The 13,365-nt window shown below is 36.7% G+C and overlaps 1 protein-coding gene across 1 annotated transcript in view; it reads right to left on the bottom strand.

Annotated features, from left to right (window-relative positions):
* LOC105211083 (titin) overlaps positions 1–13,365 on the bottom strand; it is a 115,772-nt gene that overhangs the window by 61,284 nt on the left and 41,123 nt on the right. The window contains exons 16-20 of the mRNA XM_054228878.1: positions 6,278–11,944; positions 4,705–5,940; positions 2,891–2,958; positions 2,504–2,807; positions 2,011–2,085 (exon numbers count right to left, since the gene is read on the bottom strand). Coding sequence (XP_054084853.1) covers positions 2,011–2,085; positions 2,504–2,807; positions 2,891–2,958; positions 4,705–5,940; positions 6,278–11,944 — 7,350 coding nt within the window. The remainder of the gene's footprint in view (positions 1–2,010; positions 2,086–2,503; positions 2,808–2,890; positions 2,959–4,704; positions 5,941–6,277; positions 11,945–13,365) is intronic.

Here is a 13,365-nt window from a genome sequence, read left to right as displayed (position 1 = left end):
AAAGTTGTTTCTTCTTACTTTTAAATATTTCTTATGTACGAGGGTACTTACATGAGACGTGTGGCAAGTCTTCAGTGTGCTGTAAGTTTCTATATGTTATGCTAAATCTTTAGAAATATTTGTGAAACTGTTTGTCTGTTTGAAAAAGAATATTATGAATTTGTCCACTCTTTATGAGAATATATTGTATTTGTATGTAATGAAGCGAAATGTAGGCTGAAAAATATTAGTGACAATAACAAAACAATATGTATGTAACTAAAACACCGTAAAAGCTAGTGATCATTATGTAGTGTTTTAAAGAGCGCTAATTGATAAGTGGAGTTTCAACAAATGTTTGGAATGGGATATATACTGTTATAAAAGCAAAATTTTCCAAATACTACTTTTTTGTTTTCTGCTTTTTTATTGTTTAGTAGATTTGTTAGTAATGCAATTTTTTTTCATAAAAAAATTTTGAAATATTTTTTAAATATTTCAATTTTTTTTTAATTTAAATTTTAATACTTTTTTTTATTTTTTATTTATATATTTTTTTAATATTTAAATTTAATTATTTTTTTATATTCAAATTTATATAAATTTTATTAATTTTTTTAATATTAAATTTTTTTTATATTTTTTAATATTTAAATTTAAATATAATATTTTTTTATTTTTTTTTAATATTTAAATTTAATTAATTTAAATTTTTTTTAATATTTAATTTTTTAATGTTTTTTCATTGGTTAGTCAATACTATGTGGTTAGTCTCGAATTCACGATGCCAATGTTTTAAAATAATTTTTTTTTATTTTTTAAATATTTCAATTTTTTTTAATTTAAATTTTAATAATTTTTTTTATTTTTTATATACATATTTTTTTTAATATTTAAATTTAATTATTTTTTTTATATTAAAATTTATTTAAATTTTATTATTTTTTTTTATATTTTTTAATATTTAAATTTAAATATAATATTTTTTTTATTTTTTAAATATTTCAATTTTTTTTAATTTAAATTTTAATAATTCTTTTTATTTTTTATATATATATTTTTTTAATATTTAAATTTAATAAATTAATTTTTTATATTAAAATTTATTTAAATTTTATTAATTTTTTTAATATTAAATTTTTTTTATATTTTTTAATATTTAATTTAAATATAATATTTTTTTATTTTTTTCTTAATATTTAAATTTAATTAATTTTAAATTTTTTTTATTATATAATTTTTTTAATGTTGTGTTTTTTTTTCATTTGTTAGTCAATACTACGTGTTTAGTCTCGAATTCACGATGCCAATGTTTCTGTGATGAAAAGTGATTTCATAAATTGTATATACTGTAAAAAAGATATGTTGGTACTTTACGAAAATGTTTTTTCTGTTGTTGTTGTTGTAATGCTAAAATGTTCGAAAACTGTTTTATGGCGTATACTTTGTTTTTGTTTGTAAAGGGGCTTTTGGGGTTGGCTAGTATTGATATATAATTTTCACACTATGGGATGGGGCTTGGGGGTAAGCTTTTTCATGGCTTTATGGTGCTAGCTTTTACGTTACACACACACATAAAAAGCTTTATTTATATATATAAGGACAGACATACATACATATATTAATATGTACTTGTATGTATGTTTAATATTATTTTAAGTGAATTTCACTTGTCGCTTATACTTTTTTCAAGTTAAGTTAAGTTAAGTTTGTTGGACTTGGACAAAACAGTAGTGAGTTGGAAAAAGTAGATAGAACAACATAGAAAATAGCGACAGTGTGGTATTTTCATATTTTTTTCTTTAAATAATTTTTTGTTTTTGGAACAGAGAAATATTAAGATGTTTGTTTGCTTGATTTATAGCTAATTTGTTTGTTGAAGTAGATTAAAACACATATACACATATATATATTCATATAGAGTAAGGATAACAAGACACAGACAATATATAGATAGAGATTTACAAAAATTATGCCAATTCTCAAGAAACTGGCATATATTTGTAGTTGGAAAAAAAAATTGCTGCTTACCTTTAAGCGCCTTCTGCATTTCTTCCATATGCGTTACCCATTCTGGTTTGCGGTAGTCCTTAGTTCCAACGATGCCTAAATATGTTTTTCAATTTTTTTTTTTTCATAATAAAAAATAGTAAAGTAGAGAATTTAATTAGTTACATTGCTTGCAAACAGCTGTAAGAACCAGTGTGTTTGTGTGTATTTTTCTGTGAAAAGAAGTGTCTACTAAGTATAAAAATGTGTGTTTGTAAAGCTAGTATAGCTTAGAAATACTTTATGCTAAATAACTTAAGCCTAAAAATACTGTAATGTATATGTGTTGTAAAATAATACTATTGAGGTTAGGAATTTATGTACAGTGGAATTTTGGGATAAGGATTTAATATAAATGCTGCTTGCTGGAAAGTAGAATTTTTTTTATATTAAAATACAAAAATGCAATTTCCATAATTGCGTGAAAAATATAAACGGCTAAAATAAAAAATATTACGCCTGTCGTAAATCCTACCTTCGACCGCAAAGAGCGCCGTTGTCACAGCTACACCCAATGGATTGTGCGCCTCAAAGCTAATGATGCCCACATCATCGGGATAGACATGATTGATGACCAGCACTGAGGTGCCATCTTCGAAATTTTCGATTTGATATTCTTCGGAAGCGAATATCTCTTCGTCGTCGCGCAGCCATTTGACTTTTGGTTTTGGTTTACCAGTAACCTTAACTTCCAATTTCGCTAGTTCACCCTCTTTGGGTTCGATTTTTTCAGGTAATTTCTTAATGATTTTCGGTGGTTGTTCGTCGATTGAAAGAGTCTGCAATTCGATTTTGAGTAAATTAAAATATATTTTGAATAAATAAAAATAGTTTTTTTACGTTTTCTTTACTATAAACATACCTTGTCCAGGAGATCCTCTTCGGAGCCAGTGAGTCCAGTGATTTCAGAATCGGGGATATATTCAAATGCTATAAAATGTAAGATGTATGCATTAGTTAGATTTAATTTTACAGTTAAGTTCTGTTTTAATAGAGGAACCCGCTATTAGTGGTACTATATAATATTATATAAAGGAACAAGTCTAACACGCACATTCCAAATAACAAAGTAGAGAATGTGCAGGTAACAGGGTTGCTTTAGTTAACCAAACATGTATCAGGTTTATATTATTTCTATATTAGAAATTATTCCACAACTCACAGTAGCCTAGAGATATAGTAACTCTTACTCAGAAACTCGTCTAAACCTTTATTAAATCCATCTACTGAAAATTCCCCCAAATTTAACCGAATTTTTTAAAGCTATCTACTACTTAAACCTTCTTTAAGCTAACTTGTTTCATTTTCTGGATTTTTTTCCTTTTTTTGTAAAAGATGGATCACTTAACTTCCATATCTTCAATCCATCCATTTTCCATTTCCATTTTCTGGATTTTTTTCATTTTTTTGTAAAAAATGGAATATCAGTTAACTTCCATATCTTCACGAATTTTATATCACTTCTTGGTTTTGCCGAGTGATTCTTCTTCTATGGTATTTGCTCGATTTTGGGATCTTTTTTTTGGATTCCTAGAATCGTTTGAATTGTTAAGTGGACTCCAGAGCTCATCCTATATTATATGTTATCGGCATTTCAAGTCCTTCCGATAATCAGAAAATAATAATATGTCATTCTTCATACATGCCCTGCATTATTCAATCAAAACCCATCTATGATCCCAAAATCAGTCTATTCCATAAAATCGAATCAGGATTGATCCAATGAAATCAGTGGTCTTCAATTTCTCAAATTTTCTAGTTCTTAAATTACCGAATACATGATTAAAGCGTTAATTTGAGTGAGTTTTCACGAGATTCTGAAAACGTTTCTGTCTTGGAACATTACTTCATTGAAAAAAATGTAAGCATAAATCTCAGAAAAAGTTCGATATCCAGTGATATAACCGGTAGAAAATCTCAGAATAATTCCCGGCGAATAAACTTCATACAGTTTTAAAATATTTAGGGGATCTTGTTAGAGGGAAGTCTAAAAACTACAATTGTTTTTACTTCGGTCATCGGATATATACAATCTGGACCTATTTTCGACAAAAATAAAACAATAAGTCGTTCCATGTCAGTAAAGTCATACTCAATTCTAAAAAAGCTAAACTAAGAAGTGTTTCATAAGGTTGGATGAGGTTCTTATCTTGGATTTAGTTGTGAGTTGTATTGATAATTTCTAATATTATTCTAATAATGATTACTTTATATAACATAATTAGTATATAGTATAAAAATTAAAGTATTACAAGAATTCTCTGAAATTGTTTATGTACACAGAGAAAAAGAGAGCGAGAGTAAGAAAGATAAAGAGAGGGTTAAGAGGACGTACAGTATATAAACAGTTAGAGAAAAGGGATAGTGGGTATAGTGGTTCACTTCCGGGAAGTGCATGCTTTTAATAAACAGACAATAAATACAACAATTAGCAACAACATAGTTAGAAGACGCTAAACTATGCTAAGGAAAACAGATAGACACACAAAGAACTGGAACTAAGAACAAGGACAGGCACTAACTATGGACGAGTGGATTTCAAGGATTGTTTGTATGAAAGGTGGTTTCTTTGTTTTTTTTTGTAATATTATGTAATGGTGGTAAATTCTAATTGGTTTTAGTGTTGTGCAAAAATTGAATTGATTTAAAATGTTTGCGTTGTATTTGCTGCTCTACCTTGTATATTAACAAATGTCGTTGTTAGCGCTTCGCCAATTTTATTGCTGGCCACACACTTGTATTCGCCATCATTTTCGGGGAATACTTCGGTGATTTGCAACTGACATAAGCCATCGGCATCCTGTGAGATTAACGTCTCTTTGGTTTCCACAATTTTCTCCTCATTATGATACCATTCGACTCGCGGCGTCGGCTTGCCAACCACTTTGCAGGTGAGCAATAATGCCTCACCATCCATTACCGTAATCGGCTCTAACAATTCTTCAACGAATCGTGGTGATTCGAATTCTTCCACACTCTCTTGCGGACTATCTTCCAGTAATTTAACGGTGGCCGTCGATGTAACCGAACCGCCAACATTCTCCGCACGACATGTATACGGACCAACGAATTTACGCTGGAAATTCTCAATCAATAGTGTCGATTTGTTCGCCTGCGAAACTATACGACATTCGTTTGTGCTCTTGATGGGTTCCAAATTCACAAACCATTGGAATGACGAGAGTGGTTCAGATGTGACAACAGCCTCCAATATGGCTACTTCATTTTCACCAAAGTACTTCGGTTGCAATGGCTGTACGAAACGTGGTGGTATAATCTCTTTATCGGGCGCTTGATCGGTAACCATTACCGAACCCGAAGATTTCGCCTCACCAACTGTATTCTTAGCACACACTTCATATTTACCGCTACGTTTGCGATTCATATTGATTATCTTGATTATGGTCGTGGTCTCGGTCGTCTCGATTGTGACATCCTCATTGATTTGTATTTCACGACCATTGCGTAACCAAACGATTTCCGGTCGTGGTGTACCCTCATATTTGGCCTCGAACAACAAGGTACCACCGGTCGGTATGACTTGTGCACTCAGCGGTGTCACTTTAGGTGGTTTCAATACCTCCAATGGTGCCTCGTCTACGCGGCTAAGTATGTTGGCATTGCCAAGAGCGCGTCCGAAATCGTTTTGTGCTTGCACTGAGTATGTGATCGCTACATTCGGTGTTGGATTGATAACCTCCAAAGCAACATCGCCGGTCTCTTCGTTGTAGAATGTCTGTACAGTTTCGCTGGGTATGACCTCTTCGGTGCCGCGATACCATTTCACTTGTGGCATTGGCTTGCCGACAACTTGACAAGTCACAGTGACTCTCAACAATTCGGGTTCCTTCTCTTCGGTGAACTCGATTTTGAGCGGTTTTGTGAATTGTGGTGCAATGCCTTGTTCTTTTTCTAGAGTTTTGAATATTTCAAGAGCAAGTAAATTGGTTTAATTACAAATATATTGAGTGTATGTACAGAGTGTACTGTAAATTGTGTTGTGCGTAAATAACTTATAGGGACACATAGAGATATATAGACTATTTATACATAAGAATTATTAGATGGGCTTACAAAATAGAAGTTATAATAAATATACATATATATGTGGAAAAGAAAGAAACAGTACTCAAAAGCCACTGCACACGGTAACATATAATCCCATATAGTAAGTCATACGAAAGAGTTTTCACAAGCGCGTACCATTCCCTATGTTCGCATTTCCACCACGCGTGGACCCCGTACTCACCTAAAAAGATATTGGCACGACTCGTTGCTACGCCGGCTTCGTTGCGCGCCTCGCAAGTGTATACGCCCACATCGCTGGGCGTGACCTTGGCTATCTTCAGTTTGGCTACATCTTCCATTACCGTAATTTCATACTTCTCCGAAGCGAACAAGAGCACATCGTTGAAATACCAGCTGATTTCGGGGAATGGTGTACCCTCAATCTTGCACTCCAACTCTGTGGGCGCTTCTGGTGTGCACATGACCGGTCGTAACTTTTCGGTAATACGTGGTGGTTTGATTTCCTTCTTCTTCTTGCGCACCAACTTACGCTCTTGGCGTTGCACTTCGGATGTTGTGGTCTCTTCCTTTTGTGGCACGGTCTGATCTTCGATCAGTTCTTCATCGGGCAGCATATCGATACCCTCTTGTATGCGTTTTTGCGTGATTAGCTCAAGCTCGGGTAATGGTTGACTGTCGTCCAATATGATACGCCGCGTTTCTTTCTTAACAATATTGGATGTAACTTTCATGTCGATGCCACGTCGCACATCTTCAACATCGAGCTCGATTAATTGCTCGGTGGTAATGAATTGTGGTCGGTTGTCTTCGGTCTTCTTAAGTGTTATAGTCTTTTGTGAGACTTCTTGTGAAGTTTCTTGTGTTATGATCTCTTCAGCTTCAAGATCCACAATTTCGGCTTCAAGCAGCTGTGGCTGCTCTTCGAAGGATGCATCCTTTAGGCGTTTTGTGCGTTTCTTATGTGCTTTCTGCTTGGTGGTGGGCAGGTCTTCAGTTGGCACGACTTCTTCTTCGGGTAAAACTTCTTCAGATACGGCCACTTCCTTGATTTCGTCAATCGGTATTTCATCTACTTGATCTTCTTCGGTGATTGGCTCATTGAATGGTTCTGCGATTTCTTCAGTGATTTCATCAACTGATGGTGTTGCCTTTTGCAATTTCGGTTTCTTTTTCTTTTCTTTCTTTGGCTTCTCTTTCTGTGGCTTAGTTTCATCTTCAACGGGTATGGGCGTGATTTCGAGTTCTTCCTCTTCGGGTTGTGGTCGTTCTTCTGGCGCCAATTTAGGTGCTGGAACTTCTTTAATTGGTTGCACTGGTTCTTCTTTTGGTTTTTGTGGTATTGGTTTGAGAGCGACTTCCTCTGGTTGTTCTTCAGCTCGTGGCTTTCTCTTACCTGTGGGCCATTGTTTTTCTTCAATGGGTTCTTCAACGGGCTTCTTCTTTTCGCCACGCTTCCATGGCACTTGCGGTTGTGGTTCTTCTACAATCGGTTCTTTTTCAATATCGTAATGCTCAGCTTCTTCAAGTTGTACCGGCTCTGCATCTGGTATTTCTGGCAACTCCTCTGGCTTTGGCTTTTTAACACGCTTTGTCTTTTTCTTTTCTTCAACTATTATTTCTTCTGCTTGCTTCTCCACATGCTGCAGAACTACTTCTTCTAGCTGCTGTTCTTCTGGCACTTGTTGTGGCCGTCTTACGGGTTTCAGTTTTACCTCTTCGATGGTTTGTTCTTCAGGCAGAGGCTTTTTAGCTTTTCTTATTGGTTTGAGTGAAACTTCTTCCACCTTTTCTTCGACCGGTATTGGCTTAGCTTTCGGTTTAGGTTGTGGCGCAATCTCTTCAGTTTCAACAACTTCTTCGATTGGTTGTTCTTCAATTTCTGGTACCGGTTCTACAATTTCTTCTTCTTCCTCTTCTACTTCTTCGGTGGGTTGTTCGACTTCCTCTTCTTCTTCTTGCTCAACTGCCTTCTTCTTGGGCTTCTTCTTCTTGACACGTTTCTTCGTTACTTCTTCGATGACTTCCTCCACAACTTTCTCAGGAGCTTCTTCATAAGTTTCAACCTCAGCTTCTGTGGGTTGCTGTATATCTTCAGAAACTATATGTTTCTTAACTGGTTTAAGTGTGACTTCTTCTGGTTTCTCTTGCTCTGGTTTGGGTAACTGCTTACGTGGTACCGGTTTAAGTGACACCTTTTCTACTTGTTCAGGCTCTTGTGGTTTAATTTCTTTACGTTTAATCGGAACACTTTCTTCTGGTACTGGTTCTTCTGGCTGTATTTCTTCTTCTTCTTCCTCTTCCTCAGGTTGAATTTCTTCTACTTCATCGGCAATTTTAACCTTCTTAGGTTTCTTTACCTTTTTGATTTTACGTTTCTTTTCTTCAACACTTTCTTCTGCAATACTGACATCTTCAACAGCTTCTTCCACAATTTCTTCCGGAGTTTCTGTAATTTCAATTTCCTCTTCTGGTTTGACTTTAGGTTTCTTCACCTTCTTAATTTTGACTTTCTCTATAATTTCTGTTGTCTCTTCCATCGTTTTTTCTTCATCAATTGTTGGTTGTGCTTCCTCTGGTGTTTCTTCAATAACTTCTTCTTCTTCTACACTTGGTGTTACGTCTTCAGTTTGTACTATCTCAGTTACACTTGGGCGTTTCTTAACTTTCTTGACCTTCTTCTTCTCAACTACTTCTTGCTCTTGTACTTCCTCTTTCTGGGTTTCGACAACTTCAACTTCTTGTGGCTTTGATTTCTTCTTACCGCGTTCCCACAACACAGGCTTTTCTGCTGGTTGCTCAGGCTTTGGCTCCTCGATTACATCAACAACTTCTTCTTTTGTTTGTAATACGGGAACCTCTTCTATCTTCTCCTCTGGCTGTTTAGCAGGCTTCTTCTTCTTACCACGTTCCCACATAACAGGTTGTGGCTGTTCTTCTACTTGAGCCGTTTCTTCGATTATTTCATCCACGGCTTCTTCATATGCTTTCGTGGGTTCTTGAGACTTTTCTTCGACAACTTGTGTTGGTTGTGGCCGTCTGGTGGGCTTTAATTGTACCTCTTCAGCCTTTGGCGTTTCTTTTGGTTTTTGTCTTGGAGTAGGTTTAAGCACCACTTGCTCCACTTTTTCGGGCTCTTGTGGAATAATTTTACGTGTAGCCTTCTTTTTAACTTCCTCAACAACGGCGACTTCTTCCGAAACATGCTCTTCTACCTTTTGTTCAACTTCTGCAATCTCTTGTGGCTGTGGTTTTACACGTTTACCACGTTCCCACATTACAGGCTGTGGCTGCTCCTCTTGCTGAGGAATAGGTTCCTCCACTAATTCATCCACAACTTCCTCATATGCTTTAGTGGGTAGCTCTTCCACCTTTTCCTCTACAGGTTTGATAGGTTTCTTCTTACCACGTTCCCATAGGACCGGTTGCTGCTCGGGTTGCTGTGGTTTTGGTTCTTCAGGAAGCTCATCAACTGCTTCTTCAAATGCCTTCGTCGGTTGCTGTTGTTCCTCCTCCACAGCGCGTGTTGGTTGTGGTCGTTTGGCTGGTTTAAGTTGGACTTCTTCAGCTTTAGGTGCTTCTTTGGGTTTCTGCCGTGGTGTTGGCTTAAGCACCACTTGTTCCATCTTCTGTTCTGGTTCTTGTGGTATTACTTTACGTGTAACTTTCTTAACCTCTTCCACCACAGTTTGTTGCTCAATCGTTTGCTGTTGTTGCGCCACTTGCTGCACTACTTCAGCTTGCACCGTAGACTTCTTCTTGCCACGTTCCCACAACGCAGGTTGTGGCTGTTCTGTGATTTGTGATACAGGCTGCTCCGGTAGTCCATCCACAGCCTCCTCATAAGTTTTCGTTGGTTGTTCAGCAATAACTTCCTCAAACTTAGCGGGCTTCTTCTTGCCACGTTCCCATAATACTGGTTCGGGTGCAATCGGTTGTTGTGGTACTACTTCTTCTTCAAGTGTATCCACAGCTTCTTCGTAGGCTTTGGTCGGCTGTTCTTCCACAGTATGTGTAGCCTGCGTACGTTTCAATGTTTGTAATTGCACTTCTTCGGTCTTTTGTGGCAACTTCGGACGTGGGCGTGGTGTGGGCTTGAGTACAACTTGCTCTAGTTTCTGTTCAGGCTCACGTGGCGCAATTATTTTGCGTACGCTGGTCTTCTTGGTTTCTTCAACAAATTCTCTTTGTTCGATCACTTGTTGTTGTTCCACGATTTGTTGCTGAGCTACTTCAGTGACTTGTTGCACATCAGTGATTTGCTGTTGTTGTGTAGTGACCTTCTTTCTACCACGTTCCCACATAACTGGTGTAGGTTGTTCGGTTGGTTTTACCGGCTCCTCAGGCAGCTCATCCACTGCTTCCTCATAAGTCTTAGGTTGCTCAGGATATTGCTGTGTGGGTTGCGGTGCTTGTGGTTGTGCCTGTTGCGGCTGTGGCTTCTTTCTGCCACGATCCCACAAGGCCGGTTGTGGCTGTGCGAATTGTTGTTCTTCCGTATCTTGTCGTTGTTGCAACGAAAGTCTGGTGGAGTCCTCAATTTGTTGGAACTCCTGTGTTTGTCGCTGCTGACGCCATTCTACAGCCTTCTCTTCTTGTGTACGTTTCAACATTTGCAGATGCTCATACTCTTCAATGCTCATCATTTTTGTGTCTTCAACGGTGGTGTATTTTTGTTGTTGCAAGCTTTGTTCAAACTGTTCTTGTGTCGTTAGACCAGTCTTCAGTATTGAGGTATCCTCAGTCGAGGTGAGTGGCTGCAATGTGGGCACTTTACGTCCTTGACGCCAGTTTACGGGTTGCTGTTGTTGAATGATACGTTGCGCCTCCAGCTTTTCACGCTCAGCAACACTCAGCATATTAATATCTTCACTTATAATATACTGTTGTTTATGGATCTCATTGACATCTTCATATTGCTGCAGATCCTCCTTGCGTAACACCTTCTGTATGGAGCCCTTAGAGCTCTCGTCAACCAACATTGAGACCGTACCTTGTGTTGCGCTACTTACTTCCTCTGTGGTTGAGGTCTGTGCCTGCAGATGGCGCAGTTCTACTTCTTCAATTTTGAACTTCTCAATTTGATTGGTGACACGTTGTACACTCTTCAAATGCTGGCGCATTTCCTTCCATGGTATTGCGTCTTCCTTTTGATGTTTCGTAATCAACTTCTCGATCTGCTCCGTCATCTCGGTGATTTCAATACTCTCCATACTGCGTAGACGCTGTATCTCTTTGGTACGTTCAATTTGTTCCTGTTGCGCCTGTTGTGGTGCTTGTTGATCTGTAACGATTGGCTGTTCGATTGGTCGCAGATACACTTCATCCAAATCGAATTTGTCCAATTGTTGTTGTACACTTTCGACATGTTTCAATTTGTCACGCATCACAATCCATGGAATGGCTTCCTTTTCAGTCTTACCAGCGATAATTTGATCGAGCGTTGCGCCGATACCCATCAAACCTTGATTACGTTGTTCCTTAATGGATTTGAGTTCAACCTTAGCGGCTTCCATTTTCGGAATTACTTTCTTTTCGATTGGTGTCGGCTTCAGACTTATCGTTTCCTCAGTCCATGATTTAACCGGTTCTGGCTTGTAACCGGGGAAGAAGGGTTGTTTGTCTAGCGAACGACCACGTCGTGGACGTGATGATTTACGCCAGGGCACTATGTTTGATTGTGGCTGCAATGATTTACTACGTGGCTTCTTCGTACGTGGACGCCCCTGATGTGGTGTATGCCCATTGATGGCCAAATATTGGCCATACTGTGGTGCGCCGGGCTGTTGGGGGCGTGGAGACTCGGGTGAGCTGTCTTCTTTGCCTGAGGATGAGGTCTCATCTTCAACGGAATCGATTGGCCGTAACTGGAAGGCCGAAATGCGTCGTTCTGGAAATTTTAATTTTACAATGGGTTAATAAAATGCGTTGCAGTATAGTTTAGGTTTGTATTTATTAAGCCAGTGTGTGTTCAAAGCGGGTCAAGGTCCATTGTCAAAAAATATCGTTTATTGAGCGAAATTAGATGCGCAAGCTATGTAGAAAATTGAAAGCGAAGCGTGTGGGGGTTCTAGACCAGTAGAGTGTGTGTACATACCGTATTTTTTCTGATAACCTTTGTAGCTTATATAATTACTTTAAAATGGCTGTAAAATAACCAATAATTGTTCCCAATGATATTTCTAAGGGTGAGCACAGGTGGTTGTGAATCTTATATAAAGACTTAGTTTGTTATAAAATAAGGCACCTCCAACTGAATGTGCAGTATTTGGTATGTTCATAATATATAAGAGGCTCCAAGCATTTTTATACTCAGAATATTGAAAAGAGATTGCTAATTGACCACATAGGCTATGGGATTTGACCCGAAATGCTGTTTTTTGTGGAATTTGTCCAACCAAGCATCTATGTTGTTGACAATCGATGACTCATTTATTGGAAATCAATATTATTGGGAGAGCGGTGGATGGATGCCGTGAAAAGTAGTACAAAATGAGACCCATTGCAGTCTGGGTCGCTTTCTATCCGGTGCATTATCTAACCACGAATAGTCACTTTATATAATAGAACTAAGAAAGTGAATTAATAATTTATCAGGTTTATTTAAACCATTTCGCCTTTCTTTCGCTGCTAAAAAACACCCTATGAAAATTATTAAGAGAAATGTGACTCAGCATGATCTTATTATCATACAAATATATATTTCTGGCATATTAATTAAACTAATATTTTACATCGCTGTTAACTATTCCGCCATCTTCTCGCCCTCCAAAAAGGTCAGTCAGTGGTCGTATATTAGATTGTGAAGGCTGTTTAGTGCCCTCTTAACAAATGCTTAATATTTCTATATAAAATCGTATATATTTATTCAATTTGACCACAATATCAAACAAATAATATAAAAAAAAATGTGTCTCTAAAAATACACCCACATACTTATATGCTCTGCGTAATTTTATTGAATGGGCGTATTAAGTGTATTTTAAAAACTATAAATAATCACTCTGACAAGTTTTATCCAATTTATAGCCGAATTTATATTAAGCAGATTATTAATGGATTTTTTGTTTTTAATTTTTCCATCTTTTAAAATTATTTTCATAAAATATATTTTTGTTTGACGAATTTATTTTCCATGACTAAGCGCTTAAGAATGATAATTTGTTGGATATAAACAAAAATATTTATAGCTCTCGACCGACCAGATATAAAAGCTGAACTTTAGTTTATGAAATTTCGGTTTGGGTTTTTTGAAAACATTAATGGATTTTCTAGCCTACAGTTCTAGCACAAAAGAAATTTTCAGGCTCC

This window comes from Zeugodacus cucurbitae, chromosome 4 (genome assembly GCF_028554725.1).
Source record: "Zeugodacus cucurbitae isolate PBARC_wt_2022May chromosome 4, idZeuCucr1.2, whole genome shotgun sequence".
Lineage (NCBI taxonomy): Eukaryota > Metazoa > Arthropoda > Insecta > Diptera > Tephritidae > Zeugodacus > Zeugodacus cucurbitae.
The sequence above is the reverse complement of the archived record's forward strand: the minus strand, read 5'-3'. Positions and strand labels throughout refer to the sequence as shown.